This window comes from Ovis aries, chromosome 3 (assembly GCF_016772045.2).
Source record: "Ovis aries strain OAR_USU_Benz2616 breed Rambouillet chromosome 3, ARS-UI_Ramb_v3.0, whole genome shotgun sequence".
In the NCBI taxonomy this organism is placed as follows: Eukaryota; Metazoa; Chordata; class Mammalia; order Artiodactyla; family Bovidae; genus Ovis; species Ovis aries.
This window is the reverse complement of record NC_056056.1, coordinates 180,268,560-180,287,776: the sequence shown is the minus strand read 5'-3', so window position 1 is coordinate 180,287,776 and position 19,217 is coordinate 180,268,560. Positions and strand designations below refer to the sequence as shown.

The following is a 19,217-nucleotide window of genomic DNA, read 5'->3' as shown; positions in this document are numbered from 1 at the left end:
TCACCCAGGGCCCTCTCGCCCAGTTTGAGGGGATCCCATCAGGAAGGGAGGTAATGTCCCCTCTCCCACTCCCAGGATCTCTGCTAGGGTCACAGCACCTTCAGTCCTGTGTCCTCCAGGGCCACTCTCCACACTCTAGTCCTGGCCCTGCTGCCCAAGCCCGTACTTGTCCTCCAACCTGGACCCTCTGCTCCACACTGACTTCTAGGTCTTACCCTGGTCCAGACCTCCCTGGGCCTTTGGACGAGATGATTGCACTTGGTTCTCCACCTCTGACTCTGCAGTTTACTCTGAGGCCAGCACCACTATCCATCAGATTAAATTGCTATTCTCACTGGACACATAACACATAACAAATCTGAGACTCAAAGTCTTAGACCCACAGGCCCAGAGTTGGGCAGGGCTAGATCCAGGATCCCACCAGGTCCAACCAGTTCCCCTCCAGCCTCTCTGCCTTATTGGCCAGCAGGAACCTGCAGTGTTGGTATAATTCCTAAGATGGGGAGTCAAAGAGTTTTAGAATCCCAGGAACACAAAATGGTGTTTGGGTCAGGATTTTCCAACTTGACCCAAAGGAAGTCCTTCTTGGTTCTCCTCTCTAGGAAGAAGGTCCCTGATTCTTCCCAACAAGCTTATTTTAATTTAACATTGGTTGAGCACCTACTCTGTGTCAGCAATCATGAAAAGCACTTGTATACCCGATCTCAGTGTCCTCACAGTAAAACTGAACAGAGGATGAAGCAGAGAGTAGTTCCGTAACTCGTTCAAGGTCATATGACCTGCCCTTTCTTGCAGGTTTCATCTCTTCTCAACCCAAGGTCATTCAATGCCAACAAATAACATGGAGGAAACATTCCACATAGGAACTTGAGGAGGAACATCCTCGACCCCACCCATAGGATCTTCCTGGAGGAAACTAGCCTAGGAAATCTTCCCGGGGGCATGTTGGTGACATTCCTGGTGTACCTGTATGGTTACCTGGACAAATTGGCCTCGGTCACAAGATTCTCCCAGGGTTCATCTTCAGTGAGCAGGGAGAGCAGTTCTTCTAAACTCATATTCTTCTGGACATACTCAAAGACATCCTTATAAAAGCTTTGGCTCTCTAGACAGGAAAATAAAAATTGAAGATTCAAATAAACTATGATGTGATGTATACGGTATCGAGTATAAGTGGTTAAAGTTCACCTTTCTGAGCAGCATTCATCTGGCACGCTGTTGATGGATTTCTCTGGGGTCTCAGGTGGACTGTATGCACCAGCCCCAATTCATAAGTTAACGCCCAGACCCACCCACTCTGCAATGACTGTATTAGAAGACAGGGGGCTTCAAGGCAGTAATTAGGTGAAATGAGGCCTTCAGTGTGGGCTCTTAATTCAGTAATATCAGTGTCCTTATTAAATGAAGAGACGTCAGATCTCTTCCTGTCTCTCTCTTCCCTGAAGTACTAAGTGTTCTTAGGTTTCCTTTTTCTCATGCATCACTAAGGGCGAAATGAACTCAGGGCTCACATGGAGGGAACCCACAGCACTAGATCTGTGTGTTGACTGCTTAGGGTGCTGTGGGTGGAGGAAATAACTGAGCACCTGGGTGTCTGTGGGCTTCCCTTTTAGCTCAGTTGGTAAAGAATCTGTCTGCAGTGCAGGAGACCCAAGTTCGATCCCTGGGTTGGGAAGATCCCTGGGTTGGGAAGATTCCCTGGAAAAGGAACTGGCAACCCACTCCAGTAACCTTGCCTAGAAAATCTCATCGACAGAGGAGCCTGGTGGGCTGCAGTCCATGGGGGTCACAAAGAGTTGGGCACAACTGAGCAAGTAACACTTACTTAGGGCTTCCCTTGTGGATCAGCTGGTAAAGAATCCGCCTGCAATGCGGGAGACCTGGGTCGATCCCTGGGTTGGGAAGATCCCCTGGAGAAGAGAAAGCCTACCCACTCCAGAAGCACTGTGGCTTGACGGACAGCACAGGAAGAGCAGCCGAGAGGAGCTACCCCACATCCAAGGAGTGGCAGCTGCATGGCAGGAGGGCCGAGAGGAGCTCCTCCACGTTCAAGATCAGGAGGGGCAACTCGTCCAAGGTAAGGAGCAGTGGCTGCACTTTGCTGGAGCAGCCGTGAAGAGATACTCCACGTCCAAGGTAAGAAAAACCCAAGTAAAATGGTAGGTGTTGCGAGAGGTCATCAGAGGACAGACACACTGAAACCATACTCACAGAAAACTAGTCAATCTAATCACCCTAGGACCACAGCTTTGTCTAGCTCTATGAAACTAAGCCATGCCCGTGGGGCAATCCAAGACTGGCGGGTCATGGTGGAGAGGTCTGACAGAATGTGGTCCTCTGGAGAAGGGAATGGCAAACCACTTCAATATTCTTGCCTTGAGAACACCATGAACAGTATGAAAAGGCAAAATGATAGGATACTGAAAGAGGAACTCCCCAGGTCAGTAGGTGCCCAATATGCTACTGGAGATCAGTGGAGAAATAACTCCAGAAAGAATGAAGGGATGGAGCCAAAACAAAAACAACAGCCAGCTGTGGGTGTGACTGGTGATAGAAGCAAGGTCCGATGCTGTAAAGAGCAATATTGCATAGGAACCTGGAATGTTACGTCCATGAATCAAGGCAGATTGGAGGTGGTCAAACAAGAGATGGCAAGAGTGAACGTCAACATTCTAGAAATCAGCAAACTAAAGTGGACCGTAATGGGTGAATTTAACTCAGATGACCATTATATCTACTACTGCGGGCAGGAATCCCTCAGAAGAAATGGAGTAGCCATCATGGTCAACAAAAGAGTCTGAAATGCAGTACTTGGATGCAATCTCAAAAATGACAGAATGATCTCTGTTCATTTCCAAGGCAAACCATTCAATATCACAGTAATCCAAGTCTACGCCCCAACCAGTAACGCCGAAGAAGCTGAAGTTGAATGGTTCTGTGAAGACCTACAAGACCTTTTAGAACTAACACCCCAAAAAGATGTCCTTTTCATTATAGGGAACTGGAATGCAAAAGTAGGAAGTCAAGAAACCCCTGGAGTAACAGGCAAATTTGGCCTTGGAATGCGGAATGAAGCAGGGCAAAGGCTAATAGAGTTTTGCCAAGAAAATGCACTGGTCATAGCAAACACCCTCTTCCAACAACACAAGAGAAGACTCTACACATGGACATCACTGGATGGTCAACACCGAAATCTGATTATATTCTTTGCAGCCAAAGATGGAGAAGCTCTATACAGTCAACAAAAACAAGACCAGGAGCTGACTGTGGCTCAGATCATGAACTCCTTATTACCAAATTCAGACTGAAATTGAAGAAAGTAGGAAAACCGCTAAACCATTCAGGTATGACTTAAATCAAATCCCTTATGATTATAAAGTGGAAGTGAGAAATAGATTTAAGGGCCTACCTAGATCTGATAGATAGAGTGCCTGATGAACTATGGAATGAGTTTCGTGATATTGTACCGGAGACAGGATTAAAGACCATACCATGGAAAAGAAATGCAAAAAAGCAAAATGGCTGTCTGGGGAGGCCTTACAAATAGCTGTGAAAAGAAGAGAAGCAAAAGCAAAGGAGAAAAGGAAAGATATAAGCATCTGAATGCAGAGTTCCAAAGAATAGTAAGAAGAGATAAGAAAGCCTTCTTCAGAGATCAGTGCAAAGAAATAGAGGAAAACAACAGAATGGGAAAGACTAGAGTTCTCTTCAAGAAAATTAGAGATACCAAGGGAACGTTTCATGCAAAGATGGGCTCGATAAAGGACAGAAGTTGTATGGACCTAACAGAAGCAGCAGATATTAAGAAGAGGTGACAAGAATACACCGAGGAACTGTACAAAAAAGATCTTCATGACCTGGATAATCACGATGCAGTGATCACTCATCTAGAGCCAGACATCCTGGAATGTGAAGTCAAGAGGGACTTAGAAAACATTACTATGAACAAAGTTAGTGGAGGTGATGGAATTCCAGTGGAGCTATTTCAAATCCTGAAAGATGATGCTGTGAAAATGCTGCACTCAATAAGCCAGCACATTTGGAAATCTCAGCAGTGGCCACAGGACTGCAAAAAGTCAGTTTTTATTCCAATCCCAAAGAAAGGCAATGCCAAAGAATGCTCAAACTATTGCTCAATTGCACTCATCTCACATGCTAGTAAAGTAATGCTCAAAATTCTCCAAGCCAGGCTTCAGCAATACATGAACCGTGAACTCCCTGATGTTCAAGCTCGTTTTAGAAAAGGCAGAGGAACCAGAGATCAAATTGCCAACATCCACTGGATCATGGAAAAAGCAAGAGAGTTCCAGAAAAACATCTATGTCTGCTTTCTTGACTATGCCAAAGCCTTTGACTGTGTGGATCACAAGAAACTGTGGAAAATTCTTCAAGAGATGGGAATACCAGACCATCTGACCTGCCTCTTGAGAAATCTGTATGCAGGTTAGGAAGCAACAGTTAAAACTGGACATGGAACAGACTGGTTCCAAATAGGAAAAGGAGTACGTCAAGGCTGTATATTGTCACCCTGCTTATTGAACTTCTATGCAGAGTACATCATGAGAAACACTGGGCTGCCAGAAGCACAAGCTGGAATCAAGATTGCTGGGAGAATTATCCATAATCTCCGATATGCAGATGACACCACCCCTATGTCAGGAAGTGAAGAGGAACTAAAATGCCTCTTGAAAGTGAAAGAGGAGAGTGAAAAAGTTGGCTTAAAGCTCAACATTCAGAAAACTGAGAACATGGCATCCAGTCCATCACTTCATGGGAAATAGATGGGGAAACAGTGGAAACAGTGTCAGACTTTATGTTTTTGGGCTCCAAAATCACAGCAGATGGTGACTGCAGCCATGAAATTAAAAGACGCTTACTCCTTGGAAGAAAAGTTATGACTAACCTGGATAGCATATTCAAAAGCCGAGACATTACTTTGCCGACTAAGGTCTGTCTAGTGAAGGCTATGGTTTTTCCTGTGGTCATGTATGGATGTGAGAGTTGGACTGTGAAGAAGGCCAAGCGCTGAAGAATTGATGCTTTTGATCTGTGGTGTTGGAGAAGACTCTTGAGAGTCCCTTGGACTGCAAGGAGATCCAACCAGTCCATTCTGAAGGAGATCAGCCCTGGGTGTTCTTTGTAAGGAATGATGCTAAAGCTGAAACTCCAGTAGTTTGGCCACCTCATGTGAAGAGTTGACTCTTTGGAAAAGACTGATGCTGGGAGGGATTGCAGGTAGGAGGAGAAGGGGACGACCGAGGATGAGATGGCTGGATGGCATCACTGACTCGATGGGCGCGAATCTGAGTGAATTCCGGGAATTGGTGATGGACAGGGAGGCCTGCCGTGTTGCAATTCATGGAGTCTCAAAGAGTCGGACAGGACTGAGCAACTGAACTGAACAGAACTGAGTATGTATATAGCTTTCTGCTAAAGACAGCAGGTGAGTACTCTCTCTGCCCCCTTCTGATGTCTATGTCAGAAGCTTTCTCTATCTCTTTTATACTTTAATAAATCTTTATTACACAAAAGCCATCAAGCCTTGTCACTGGCCCTGGACTGAATTCCTCTCCTCCAGAGGCCAAGAATCCTGGTGTCTTTAACGGCTCAGCAACAATCTCTCAACACCACCCTCACAAATAGAAACCAGTCAGAGATGAGGCAGCTGATTACCTGAGCTTCCCTATGGTCTTCTGAGGTCATGGTGGCAGCAGCTGGGTCTCAGAGATCTTCCTTCAGCTCCTTGTCTGGGTCGGGCTGGAAGGAGGTGAGGCTTGACCCTGGGGAAGAGAAATCAGTCCGTGGGCTCCATCAATAGTGAGCAGTGGCTCAGGGGAGCAGTGAGGGCGAGGTCTCTGGCAGGTTCCCCTGCAATGACCACAAATGCCACTGGGGACTTCACCTGGCATGTCTCTCTGTCTCCTGTGCTCTGCTGGCTGCTAGCTAAGAAAAGTTGCTCATCCTCCTCCCAGCTCCCTCCAAGCCAACTCAAAGTCCTGCTCTCCTGTTGGGGAACAAGGAGAGGATAATCAGACAGGAGACAGCCAGTTGTGAAGTTATCAAAGCAATAAAACCAGGGACAGAAAAACAGATGGGGAGGAACATTCTAGAAATTATGTGAGGTTGGGAACACTTGTGCTTACAAATCGGTAATAACTAATATCGGTCCATTGTCTATGACGTGCAGGCTCCTGAAACTCACCTAAACTTGGGTCAGCCCAGGTTTGCATGCTGCTACCAGAGCCTGGACTTGAACCCAAGTGTTTCTGATCCAAATCCCAGGTTTGTGATGACTATGCTCTACTCCTTTTAATGTAAAAAAATATATAATTGTGGATGTATGCTTACTGGAAAATAACTCTTCTTAATTAAAATGATGTCTTGCTCCTGTGCTTGAGTCTCTGCCTTGATAAAGTTCCTGATGATACAGCTCCCACAGTCTGCACCCTCCATGCTTCTACAAGGCCCTTTATCCCACAAGAGCCTGGAGTCCCTCTGGCCCTGCCCCAAACCTTGCATTCCTCTCCTGGGTGGCTGAGGACCCCGATGGTGCCCTACCCACTCTACTGTCCTTCCCTGACTGGTGGACTTTTAGGCTATTTCTAACTCTTTTATGAAATAATAGTGCAAAGAACATTCTCCTTGTAAAAACTTCACCTGTATTTGAGCCTGTTTCCTTAAGCTATTTCTAGAAGTATAATTACCAGATTAGAAGGCATGACCACCTAAAAATTTTCGTACCTAGCTCCAAACTGTTATGCAAACGAATTATAGCAATTTACATTCATACTCATAATATATGAGAGTACCCATCCTTTCAAACGTACTCATTCTCAGTGGACTTTTTAAAACAAACAAACAAACAAAACTCCAGATATTTTGGGATATATTTCAATTCTATTTATGTTTAGCTCAATCTGTGATATCCATTCTTTGATTAGTGCTAAATCCTAATGTTATTATAAATTCAGTTATACTTTAAATTAATTTAAATTTTACCCATGGTAAACACATAAGATTATTGTTGAATCAGAATATATAATATTAAATAAAAGATTAAATTTTGGGTAGTAAAATAAAAAGCCCAAATATTTATATAGAGACTAGTTTGGTTCTTGTGATTGTGTTGCCTTGGGAGGTGAAGGAAGAGAGCAAATGTTGGTTATATTTAGCCACATTTTTAAGAGCACTTATTAACTACCTCTGCTGAGACCTGAATTAAATGATAGTAAAGATACTTATAGGTATAATAACAGCTATTGATAAGAGTGACTTGTGTTTGTGGTCTTTGCTCTGCATTATTATTTGCCATAAAACTTTACCAATGATAACTCGTATTTCATTTCATTAACCTTTGAGATATGTACATTGTATCAGTATTTACAGAGAAGGAAGCTGACTCACAGATGTTACCTGACTTGCCCAAGGTCAGAAGTCTTGCCCTTGGTAGACTGGATTCCAACCAGCTCACTGGGCTCAAGAACCTCTCCTCCCTCTGCTGCTAATAAAAACAAGCATGGGGGCAACAGGAGACCAAAGTCTTCAACAAATATTTGAAGACTCACTGGGTGGAGAAGTGATAGCTGAATAAAGAGGAGTGCAGTAGAGGGAGAGAAACAGGGAGTGCATTCACAGGAGAGAACGGTCCGCTGCACAGAGCCCCAGAGAGGCAGCAAGATGAGAGGGAGGCTGAGGGGAGAGCAGGGGACAAGCCCACACCCTCACATCCCATCCCATATTCACAGCAGCCTTCACTCTTCACCAGACTTTTCAGAAAGCTACAGTAAGTGATTCAAAATTTTACAGTTGGTATTTCATTTCTATTCATTATTTTTTGATTTTTATCTTTTAAGATAAAAGACTATTTAAACATTAGAAATGAATCTACTTGTTAATCAGTATAAAAATTAAGGCACACTGCTACACGTTGGGAGCTGAAGCACGGAAGGGAGGATGAGGATTAATATTTCATTTTACAAAACAGGGAGTCAAGAAATTCTGGCTTCAGTTGAGGGCTTAAGAAATAAAGGAGTAAACAAAGAGCTTACAATTACAAAGTTTTCTAATAGAGGGTATAAACTAAGTGATAAAAATGATATTTGGAGAAAGTGGGAAAGGTACAAGAAAAAGTATACAAACAAATGAAATCATTATTTTCTCCCAATAAGAAATAAATAATAACAAAATTTTAAAATCATGAAAAGAAAAACACAATATCTAATATAAGCTATTTCAAATCTTGACAGATGATGCTGTGAAAGTGCTGCACTCAATATGCCAGCACATTTGGAAATCTCAGCAGTGGCCACAGGACTGGAAAAGGTCAGTTTTCATTTCAATTCCAAAGAAAGGCAATGCCAAAGAATGCTCAAACTACTGCACAATTGCACTCATCTCACACGCTAGTAAAATAATGCTCAAAATTCTGCAAGCCAGGCTTCAGCAATACGTGAACCGCGAACTTCCAGATGTTCAAGCTGGTTTTAGAAAAGGCAGAGGAACCAGAGATCAAATTGCCAACATCCGCTGGATCATCGAAAAAGCAAGAGAGTTCCAGAAAAACATCTATTTCTGCTTTATTAACTATGCCAAAGCCTTTGGTTTGATCACAATAAACTGTGGAAAATTCTTCAAGAGATGTGAATACCAGACCACCTGACCTGCCTCTTGAGAAACCTGTATGCAGGTCAGGAAGCAACAGTTAGAACTGAACATGGAACAACAGACTGGTTCCAAATAGGAAAAGGAGTACGTCAAGGCTGTATACTGTCACCCTGCTTATTTAACTTCTATGCAGAGTACATCATGAGGGGCTGGCAGAAGCACAAGCTGGAATCAAGATTGCCAGGAGAAATATCAACAACCTCAGACATGCAGATTACACCACTCTTATGGCAGAAAGTGAAGAGAAACTAAAAAGTCTCTTGATGAAAGTGAAAGTGGAGAGTGAAAAAGTTGGCCTAAAGCTCAACTTTCAAAAAACGAAGATCATGGCATCTGGTCCCATCACTTCATGGGAAATAGATGGGGAAACAGTGGAAACAGTGTCAGAATTTATCTTTTGGGCTCCAAAATCACTGCAGATGGTGACTGCAGCCATGAAATTAAAAGACGCTTACTCCTTGGAAGAAAAGTTATGACTAACCTGGATAGCATATTCAAAAGCCGAGACATTACTTTGCCGACTAAGGTCTGTCTAGTGAAGGCTATGGTTTTTCCTGTGGTCATGTATGGATGTGAGAGTTGGACTGTGAAGAAGGCCAAGCGCTGAAGAATTGATGCTTTTGATCTGTGGTGTTGGAGAAGACTCTTGAGAGTCCCTTGGACTGCAAGGAGATCCAACCAGTCCATTCTGAAGGAGATCAGCCCTGGGTGTTCTTTGTAAGGAATGATGCTAAAGCTGAAACTCCAGTAGTTTGGCCACCTCATGTGAAGAGTTGACTCTTTGGAAAAGACTGATGCTGGGAGGGATTGCAGGTAGGAGGAGAAGGGGACGACCGAGGATGAGATGGCTGGATGGCATCACTGACTCGATGGGCGCGAATCTGAGTGAATTCCGGGAATTGGTGATGGACAGGGAGGCCTGCCGTGTTGCAATTCATGGAGTCTCAAAGAGTCGGACAGGACTGAGCAACTGAACTGAACAGAACTGAGTATGTATATAGCTTTCTGCTAAAGACAGCAGGTGAGTACTCTCTCTGCCCCCTTCTGATGTCTATGTCAGAAGCTTTCTCTATCTCTTTTATACTTTAATAAATCTTTATTACACAAAAGCCATCAAGCCTTGTCACCGGCCCTGGACTGAATTCCTCTCCTCCAGAGGCCAAGAATCCTGGTGTCTTTAACGGCTCAGCAACAATCTCTCAACACCACCCTCACAAATAGAAACCAGTCAGAGATGAGGCAGCTGATTACCTGAGCTTCCCCTATGGTCTTCTGAGGTCATGGTGGCAGCAGCTGGGTCTCAGAGATCTTCCTTCAGCTCCTTGTCTGGGTCGGGCTGGAAGGAGGTGAGGCTTGACCCCTGGGGAAGAGAAATCAGTCCGTGGGCTCCATCAATAGTGAGCAGTGGCTCAGGGAGCAGTGAGGGGCGAGGTCTCTGGCAGGTTCCCCTGCAATGACCACAAATGCCACTGGGGACTTCACCTGGCATGTCTCTCTGTCTCCTGTGCTCTGCTGGCTGCTAGCTAAGAAAAGTTGCTCATCCTCCTCCCAGCTCCCTCCAAGCCAACTCAAAGTCCTGCTCTCCTGTTGGGGAACAAGGAGAGGATAATCAGACAGGAGACAGCCAGTTGTGAAGTTATCAAAGCAATAAAACCAGGGACAGAAAAACAGATGGGGAGGGAACATTCTAGAAATTATGTGAGGTTGGGAACACTTGTGCTTACAAATCGGTAATAACTAATATCGGTCCATTGTCTATGACGTGCAGGCTCCTGAAACTCACCTAAACTTGGGTCAGCCCAGGTTTGCATGCTGCTACCAGAGCCTGGACTTGAACCCAAGTGTTTCTGATCCAAATCCCAGGTTTGTGATGACTATGCTCTACTCCTTTTAATGTAAAAAAATATATAATTGTGGATGTATGCTTACTGGAAAATAACTCTTCTTAATTAAAATGATGTCTTGCTCCTGTGCTTGAGTCTCTGCCTTGATAAAGTTCCTGATGATACAGCTCCCACAGTCTGCACCCTCCATGCTTCTACAAGGCCCTTTATCCCACAAGAGCCTGGAGTCCCTCTGGCCCTGCCCCAAACCTTGCATTCCTCTCCTGGGTGGCTGAGGACCCCGATGGTGCCCTACCCACTCTACTGTCCTTCCCTGACTGGTGGACTTTTAGGCTATTTCTAACTCTTTTATGAAATAATAGTGCAAAGAACATTCTCCTTGTAAAAACTTCACCTGTATTTGAGCCTGTTTCCTTAAGCTATTTCTAGAAGTATAATTACCAGATTAGAAGGCATGACCACCTAAAAAATTTTCGTACCTAGCTCCAAACTGTTATGCAAACGAATTATAGCAATTTACATTCATACTCATAATATATGAGAGTACCCATCCTTTCAAACGTACTCATTCTCAGTGGACTTTTTAAAACAAACAAACAAACAAAACTCCAGATATTTTGGGATATATTTCAATTCTATTTATGTTTAGCTCAATCTGTGATATCCATTCTTTGATTAGTGCTAAATCCTAATGTTATTATAAATTCAGTTATACTTTAAATTAATTTAAATTTTACCCATGGTAAACACATAAGATTATTGTTGAATCAGAATATATAATATTAAATAAAAGATTAAATTTTGGGTAGTAAAATAAAAAGCCCAAATATTTATATAGAGACTAGTTTGGTTCTTGTGATTGTGTTGCCTTGGGAGGTGAAGGAAGAGAGCAAATGTTGGTTATATTTAGCCACATTTTTAAGAGCACTTATTAACTACCTCTGCTGAGACCTGAATTAAATGATAGTAAAGATACTTATAGGTATAATAACAGCTATTGATAAGAGTGACTTGTGTTTGTGGTCTTTGCTCTGCATTATTATTTGCCATAAAACTTTACCAATGATAACTCGTATTTCATTTCATTAACCTTTGAGATATGTACATTGTATCAGTATTTACAGAGAAGGAAGCTGACTCACAGATGTTACCTGACTTGCCCAAGGTCAGAAGTCTTGCCCTTGGTAGACTGGATTCCAACCAGCTCACTGGGCTCAAGAACCTCTCCTCCTCTGCTGCTAATAAAAACAAGCATGGGGGCAACAGGAGACCAAAGTCTTCAACAAATATTTGAAGACTCACTGGGTGGAGAAGTGATAGCTGAATAAAGAGGAGTGCAGTAGAGGGAGAGAAACAGGGAGTGCATTCACAGGAGAGAACGGTCCGCTGCACAGAGCCCCAGAGAGGCAGCAAGATGAGAGGGAGGCTGAGGGGAGAGCAGGGGACAAGCCCACACCCTCACATCCCATCCCATATTCACAGCAGCCTTCACTCTTCACCAGACTTTTCAGAAAGCTACAGTAAGTGATTCAAAATTTTACAGTTGGTATTTCATTTCTATTCATTATTTTTTGATTTTTATCTTTTAAGATAAAAGACTATTTAAACATTAGAAATGAATCTACTTGTTAATCAGTATAAAAATTAAGGCACACTGCTACACGTTGGGAGCTGAAGCACGGAAGGGAGGATGAGGATTAATATTTCATTTTACAAAACAGGGAGTCAAGAAATTCTGGCTTCAGTTGAGGGCTTAAGAAATAAAGGAGTAAACAAAGAGCTTACAATTACAAAGTTTTCTAATAGAGGGTATAAACTAAGTGATAAAAATGATATTTGGAGAAAGTGGGGAAAGGTACAAGAAAAAGTATACAAACAAATGAAATCATTATTTTCTCCCAATAAGAAATAAATAATAACAAAATTTTAAAATCATGAAAAAGAAAAACACAATATCTAATATAAGCTATTTCAAATCTTGACAGATGATGCTGTGAAAGTGCTGCACTCAATATGCCAGCACATTTGGAAATCTCAGCAGTGGCCACAGGACTGGAAAAGGTCAGTTTTCATTTCAATTCCAAAGAAAGGCAATGCCAAAGAATGCTCAAACTACTGCACAATTGCACTCATCTCACACGCTAGTAAAATAATGCTCAAAATTCTGCAAGCCAGGCTTCAGCAATACGTGAACCGCGAACTTCCAGATGTTCAAGCTGGTTTTAGAAAAGGCAGAGGAACCAGAGATCAAATTGCCAACATCCGCTGGATCATCGAAAAAGCAAGAGAGTTCCAGAAAAACATCTATTTCTGCTTTATTAACTATGCCAAAGCCTTTGGTTTGATCACAATAAACTGTGGAAAATTCTTCAAGAGATGTGAATACCAGACCACCTGACCTGCCTCTTGAGAAACCTGTATGCAGGTCAGGAAGCAACAGTTAGAACTGAACATGGAACAACAGACTGGTTCCAAATAGGAAAAGGAGTACGTCAAGGCTGTATACTGTCACCCTGCTTATTTAACTTCTATGCAGAGTACATCATGAGGGGCTGGCAGAAGCACAAGCTGGAATCAAGATTGCCAGGAGAAATATCAACAACCTCAGACATGCAGATTACACCACTCTTATGGCAGAAAGTGAAGAGAAACTAAAAAGTCTCTTGATGAAAGTGAAAGTGGAGAGTGAAAAAGTTGGCCTAAAGCTCAACTTTCAAAAAACGAAGATCATGGCATCTGGTCCCATCACTTCATGGGAAATAGATGGGGAAACAGTGGAAACAGTGTCAGAATTTATCTTTTGGGCTCCAAAATCACTGCAGATGGTGACTGCAGCCATGAAATTAAAAGACGCTTACTCCTTGGAAGAAAAGTTATGACCAACCTAGATAGCATATTGAAAAGCAGCGACATTACTTTGCCGACTAAGGTCCATCTAGTCAAGGCTATGGTTTTTCCTGTGGTCATGTACAGATGTGAGAGTTGGACTGTGAAGAAAGCTGAGCGCCAAAGAATTGATGCTTTTGAACTCTGGTGTTGGAGAAGACTCTCGAGATTCCCTTGGACTGTAAGGAGATCCAACCAGTCCATTCTGAAGGAGATCAGCCCTGGGTGTTCTTTGTAAGGAATGATGCTAAAGCTGAAACTCCAGTACTTTGGCCACCTCATGCAGAGTTGACTCATTGGAGAAGATTCTGATGCTGGGAGGGATTTGGGGGAGGAAGAAAAGGTGAAAACAGAGGATGAGATGGCTGGATGGCATCATCGACTTGATGGACATGAGTTTGAGTGACCTCTGGGAGATGGAGATGGACAGGGAGGCCTGGCGTGCTGTGATTCATGGGGTTGCAAAGAGTTTGACATGACTGAGCAACTGAACTGAACTGAACTGAATTGAATATGTATTAGCTATCATGGTGGATGACTTCTCTCTTTGCACCAGGCAAGATTCTAAGTGCTTGGTAGGCATTCACTCACTTTTTGTTCTCATAATGACCTTGTCTGTAAAAAAGAAAGCAGAAGCTCACAGAGGTGAAGCAATTTACTCCAAGGACACAGCTAGTGCTGGAGCCAGAATCCAAGTCCAGGTTCCTGTCTCCTGAGCACACATTCTCACAGTATTCCGCTTTCCAATGTAGAAATATCATTTAAAACCATTGATTAACTATCTAAAGAAATAGCTTTTTTTGGGAGGAATGAGCAGAACCTTCTGTACAAATTGATCTATTTTAACCATATGCACTTAGGATGTTGGATTGTTTTAACTCTAAGACAGGAGCAGTCACTTTATAGCAGTCAGTAACCCACAAAATGGGGTGGTTTCTAGTGCCGCCACCTAAAAGATGATTGAAGGTGGTTGAACTAAGTGCCAACAAGAAATAAGCCTGACTCCTGCTGTGACAACTGTCAGTGTAGGAGACGTCTTTGTGTTGATGAAACCAACTTCTCTAGAAAAGTAGGGATGATAACAGGGTTAAACCAGAGTAATCAGTGTGAACTGTGGCCTTAAACAGACATATTGTCCAGCAGCATGTTGCCCACGCACATGTGCACCCATGGGCTTCCTTCTGTCCACTCAAAGGAAGGAAGACCCCCTGCAGGGGAGGTGAGGCCCACAGATTGGCATCTCTGCTACTCAAAGGGGTGCCCACATATAATGATGATAATAAATAAAAAGATGATGATTACCATAAATATGTTTCATTGGGCCAGGTTGAGTCTGTGGGGTCTGGGGGCTCCTGCTGTAAGGGAGGGAAGGAAGGAGAGGAGAGCTGGCTGGCCTCTGACTCCTTCTCTGCCTCGAAGCTGCAGGACGCTGGGAGCCAGGGCAGCCAAGGAAGCTGAAACACAAGGGCCAGGAGTCAAGGCAGAGAGAGGAGGAGGGTGTGGGCAGAAAGGGCTGATCCTGGATGATGCCAGACACTTGTAAAGGCATGTGGACCCTGCCCCTCATCCTTCCATCTTTCCCTCCCAATCTTGTCCTGGTCCTGGCCCTTGTCTGGGGCCTCAGCTGCCTGTGAATGCTGATGGTGTTCCCTCTGCTGGATTCCTATCCGGAGCATTTTCCTCTGTTAGCCTATGATTGGCCCCTTTCCCAAAAGGCTGTTTCTGAGAAAAGGGAAGACTGCTGAGAAGCCCATTCCTGCCCAACTGCATGGCTGGACACAGAGCCCTTCTCTTCCCCTGGGCAGACAGAAAGTGAAAGTGAAATTGCTCAGTCATATCTGACTCTGCGACCCCAAGGACTGTAGCCTACCAGGCTCCTCTGTCCATGGGATTTTCCAAGCAATAGTACTGGAGCGGATTGCCATTTCCTTCTCCAGGGGATCTTCCTGACTTAAGGATCGAACCCAGGTCTCCCACATTGTTGACAGACGCTTTACCGTCTGAGCCACCAGGGAAGTCCTCAGACAGAGACTCTACCAAACATCTCCCTCCATGTCACTTCAGGGCATCATCCTTAGGCAGGGAAAGGAGCGATTATGGCAAGATCAAGTTCAAAGTCCTTAGCCCAGCACCCAGGCCCTCCTGATGCTCCTACTCCTGTCTTCCTCACCTTCCTGCCTTCTCAGAGCGTGATCCAGGGGCCTTGAGCACTCCCAGCTCCCTGGACTCTGATTTCCCCCCAGCTCCCAGGCCTTCGCTCAGGCTGCCTCTCCCTCTGCAGGTGGTGAGACATTTCCCCACCTGCCTCACCAGGTGAAATGTTCCCTGACCTTGGAGGCCCAGCTCCAAATCCTCCTCCCCCTGCTGTCTCCCCCAGTTCCTCTCTCAGGCCCCCTAAATCTTGCTCTTTCTGCCTGTGGGTCTGTTTGTGTGGAGTTTCTTTAGCTCCCAGCACCATGCAGGGGCCCTGTCTCTTCTCTGCTGCCCCTTCTGCTCCAGGGCCGCTGGGGCTCCCTCCACCCTCCCGGGCACAGCCTGGCTGAAACACTAGGTGTGGGACCTGTTACAGGGACGTGAAACAACCAGCTTCTCCAAGACGCAGCGCAGCTCTTGTTTTACCTGCGTGGCAGTGATTCTATTTGTTTTCCTTGTCTGTCTTGATGAAAGGCCCTTTCTGACAGATAGCACTATTAGTTTTCTCAGTGTTTCCATATATGGGCATCCTTGCTTTCCAAAAGGTCACCCTGTGTAGTGAGACCTACGTGCCTATTCCCTAGGCCATCGTGGTTTAGGGAAGCTTTTGTAGGAACACTGTACTTTCAGGTAGCAGGAGACACCTGTATTTCCTCATGTCTCCTTACTCCAGACATGATATTTTTATAGGAGGAGAAAGAGGAAGAGAGAATTGGGGAGAGATATGGGTCTTATCTAAAATGTGATACTGGCCTGAGCCTTGAGCCGGACATTCCAAAGTCCCTGCTCCCACCGGTTGTCTGGGCCAGGTCTGGGTGCGCAGCCCAGCTCTCTCCAGCCTCTTGCTCTCTGCTCCCTAACTGCTGTCTAAAACTTTGCAAGGGGAAGAGGGAGGAGTCATATCCTGACTGCAATGAATGCTCTTTCGAAGGGACATAAAAGGGTGCGTTCATGTGTGACTGTGAAATGTACTCATTAAATATGTTCTTTTGAATGAGAAGAAGACAAAAAAGAAGGAAATGCCAAGGAGGGAAGGAGGAAGGAGGAGGTGATGAGGAAGAGGAAGAAACAAAAAGATTCTAATCAATCAGTGACTCCAAGAGGGATCTAAACGTAAACCAGAAAGAAAAAAACTGCAAAGGTACTGGAAAAGAAATCTTAGAAATAATGTTGATTTGACGAAACCTTTCTCATCAAGACACAAATCCCAGAGCCATAAAGAAAAGTCTGATTTATATGACCTCTTAAAAATTAAACATTGCCACGGACACCATAAAGCAGGTCGGAATACAACGGGAGGGCAACAGACGCTTTTTGCAGTATTTACAGTACACAAAGGTGAGCATCCCCAACACACAGCCTAAAATCCACATGAAAAGACTGAAATCAGTTTTTAAGAATTGAATAAGAGATCTGAGCAAACGATTCCCGAGGAGCTGACTTGCCCAGGGTCACACAGCTCTCGGTGCGCAGAGAGGAGGCCAAGACCAGTGCTTCTGACATGGGTATGTGAGAGGAATACTGTGGTTTTAATAAACCAAAAGTTTCCAAGATCGTTTCTGCCTGTAAAACACATAGATCTAAGCTCATGCCCCTTCTGTTACACTGACCTGTCTACTATCTGGGTTTTTATCTTAAGATGGCAAGGCCAGGATCTTAACGTGGGCATCGTGCAGTGAGCCCTTCTCACTTTGTCTGCTGGGACATCTTCCCTACACAGGGCCACTCATCACCTACGTCCTGAGCTGAGGCCCATTGAGCACACGAAGACAGTGCCCTGCGTCTCCCCATTTGTTCTCCTGTGCTTCTCCAGGCCTCAGTTTCCCCCCAGGGCCTGGCTCTGAGCAGGCAGTCAGGAAGCAGGGATCAGAGGGTAGGTGATGAAACCTGGATTCCTTATATCTCACAAGAAATCCTATGCCCCATTGGCTTCAGCACAGCCCCCTGGGGGAAGACTCAAGGTGGCCAGGCCACAAGGAGGAAGGGTTCTGACCCCCCTGCCCTCCTTCACCCCTCTGCTTCCTCCAAATTTCCCAACACTCACCCCCAACACTCACCTTCCTTCTGGGGTCACTGCTCATGTCTCAGAAGTCGACATCCTAAGCTGAGCCCATCTGAGCAGGTGTCACCCTCCCTCTGCACTGTTTAGGGGCCCAAGGGGTGGGAGGAAGCCATCAGACTCACCTCCCTCCACAACCAAGCTCTGCTCCTGCTTAACCCACCATGTCGGCCATGACCTCACCTCTCTGAGCTTCCATTTTCCCTTCTTCTGTCAATTAGTGATCATCATCAGACTGTCGTCCTGAGGATGGGGAGATGCGGGGCGGGGGGTCCCACCCTGCCTGCTTACCCAGAAGTCTTCTCTGGCTGAATGTAAACAAGATCCCGTTGTTCTCAGCTATGCAAAGCAGCTACCAGCTTTTTGACTCTGCAATAACCACACACAACCTCTGAGCCCAGATATACCTGGCGAACTGAAAGGGAAAGTGAAACTCTCATCTCTGAGTGGCTCAGGTCAAACACCCTGTCCACCAGGCCGTGCCCTGGGCTATTCTCACCCTCCCTGCTGATGTTCTTAGAGAAACAAGCCCAGTCCTGACATCCAGGTCCTTCTGGGCATGGTCCACCCTGTCTCAGGCTTCACGATGCCACCTGCCACCAACTGACTGCGAAACCCTTGGTCAATTACTCCCCCACTCTGTGAACTTCTTCCTGGCTCCTTCCACCCTTTCCACCCACTCACCAGCCTGCCTGCCTTATTCATCTTTGCACCAGAATCACTGGCACAGTCTCCCGGAACATACCAGCTGCTCACTGAATACTGGTCATACTGCTGCTCCTGAGGGCCACAACTATGTGGGTTCTAGGCATTTGCTCATGCAGTTCCTTTTGCCAGGGACATTTACTCCTACCACCTAGAAAATCATACTTCCTAGAAAGCCCAAATCTGTTATCACCTCCTCTGAGAAACCCTCCAGGATCCTTCCCTGCAGAGTCCACTGTCCCCAGCTCTGCTCACAGGGTACCTGGGAGAGGGACCCAAGTCCACCCCTCAGCCACTCTGTGTACACCCCAACCCCACATTTTTTATTACATCCCTCTAGATTAAACCCTGCTGACAGCGACATTACTAGTATCTTCAGGCGCTAGTGCCTTCAGGCAACTCACCAGAGGAGGCCCAGCCTTGGTGGTCAAGGCCATGTGGATGGATGCCAAGTTCGTGCAAAGGGCTGAGAGCATGTTGCTCTTTGTTCCCTGACTTATTTGCACTTGACAACAGGCCTCTTTTCTCCAAATGGAGGAAGGCTAGTGACCTGGCAACTCACAAAAGTCTAAAACAGGAAGCCAGTCTTAATTCCTATTTGGATATTCAGCAAAGGGCTGAGGTGTATGGAGGGCTGAACGCGTGCCACACTCTGTGCAGGCGCCGTCCACACCTTGCCTGTTTTACTCTCATCTCTAGGAAGTGTCAACTCCATTTCTCAGATAAAGAAACAGAAGAAAAGGTCCCAGAGCCCGAGAGTCGTGCAGCTGGACTGCTGGTGGGCTTTTCTGCTTTGCCCCAAGCAGGAGGAACGGCGGTGGGGCTGGATTCCCTCTCACCATGGAGGCCTGCCTGACCTTCCATCT

General features: G+C 45.2%; 2 protein-coding genes across 5 annotated transcripts in view; both read right to left on the bottom strand.

Annotated features, from left to right (window-relative positions):
• Positions 1-18,022, bottom strand: part of LOC101104893 (apolipoprotein L3-like) — a 30,914-nt gene extending 12,892 nt beyond the window's left edge. The window contains exons 1-4 of one of the 4 annotated variants that reach the window (XM_042247225.2): positions 17,772-18,022; positions 10,147-10,248; positions 9,916-10,024; positions 979-1,105 (exon numbers count right to left, since the gene is read on the bottom strand). In XM_042247225.2, coding sequence (XP_042103159.1) covers positions 979-1,105; positions 9,916-9,946 — 158 coding nt within the window. In that variant the 5' untranslated portion in view covers positions 9,947-10,024; positions 10,147-10,248; positions 17,772-18,022. The remainder of the gene's footprint in view (positions 1-978; positions 1,106-9,915; positions 10,025-10,146; positions 10,249-17,771) is intronic. The other 3 variants (XM_042247222.2, XM_042247227.2, XM_042247223.2) reach the window with 3 other exon arrangements.
• Positions 1-19,217, bottom strand: part of LOC101121414 (apolipoprotein L3-like) — a 114,997-nt gene that overhangs the window by 70,012 nt on the left and 25,768 nt on the right. The window lies entirely within an intron of this gene.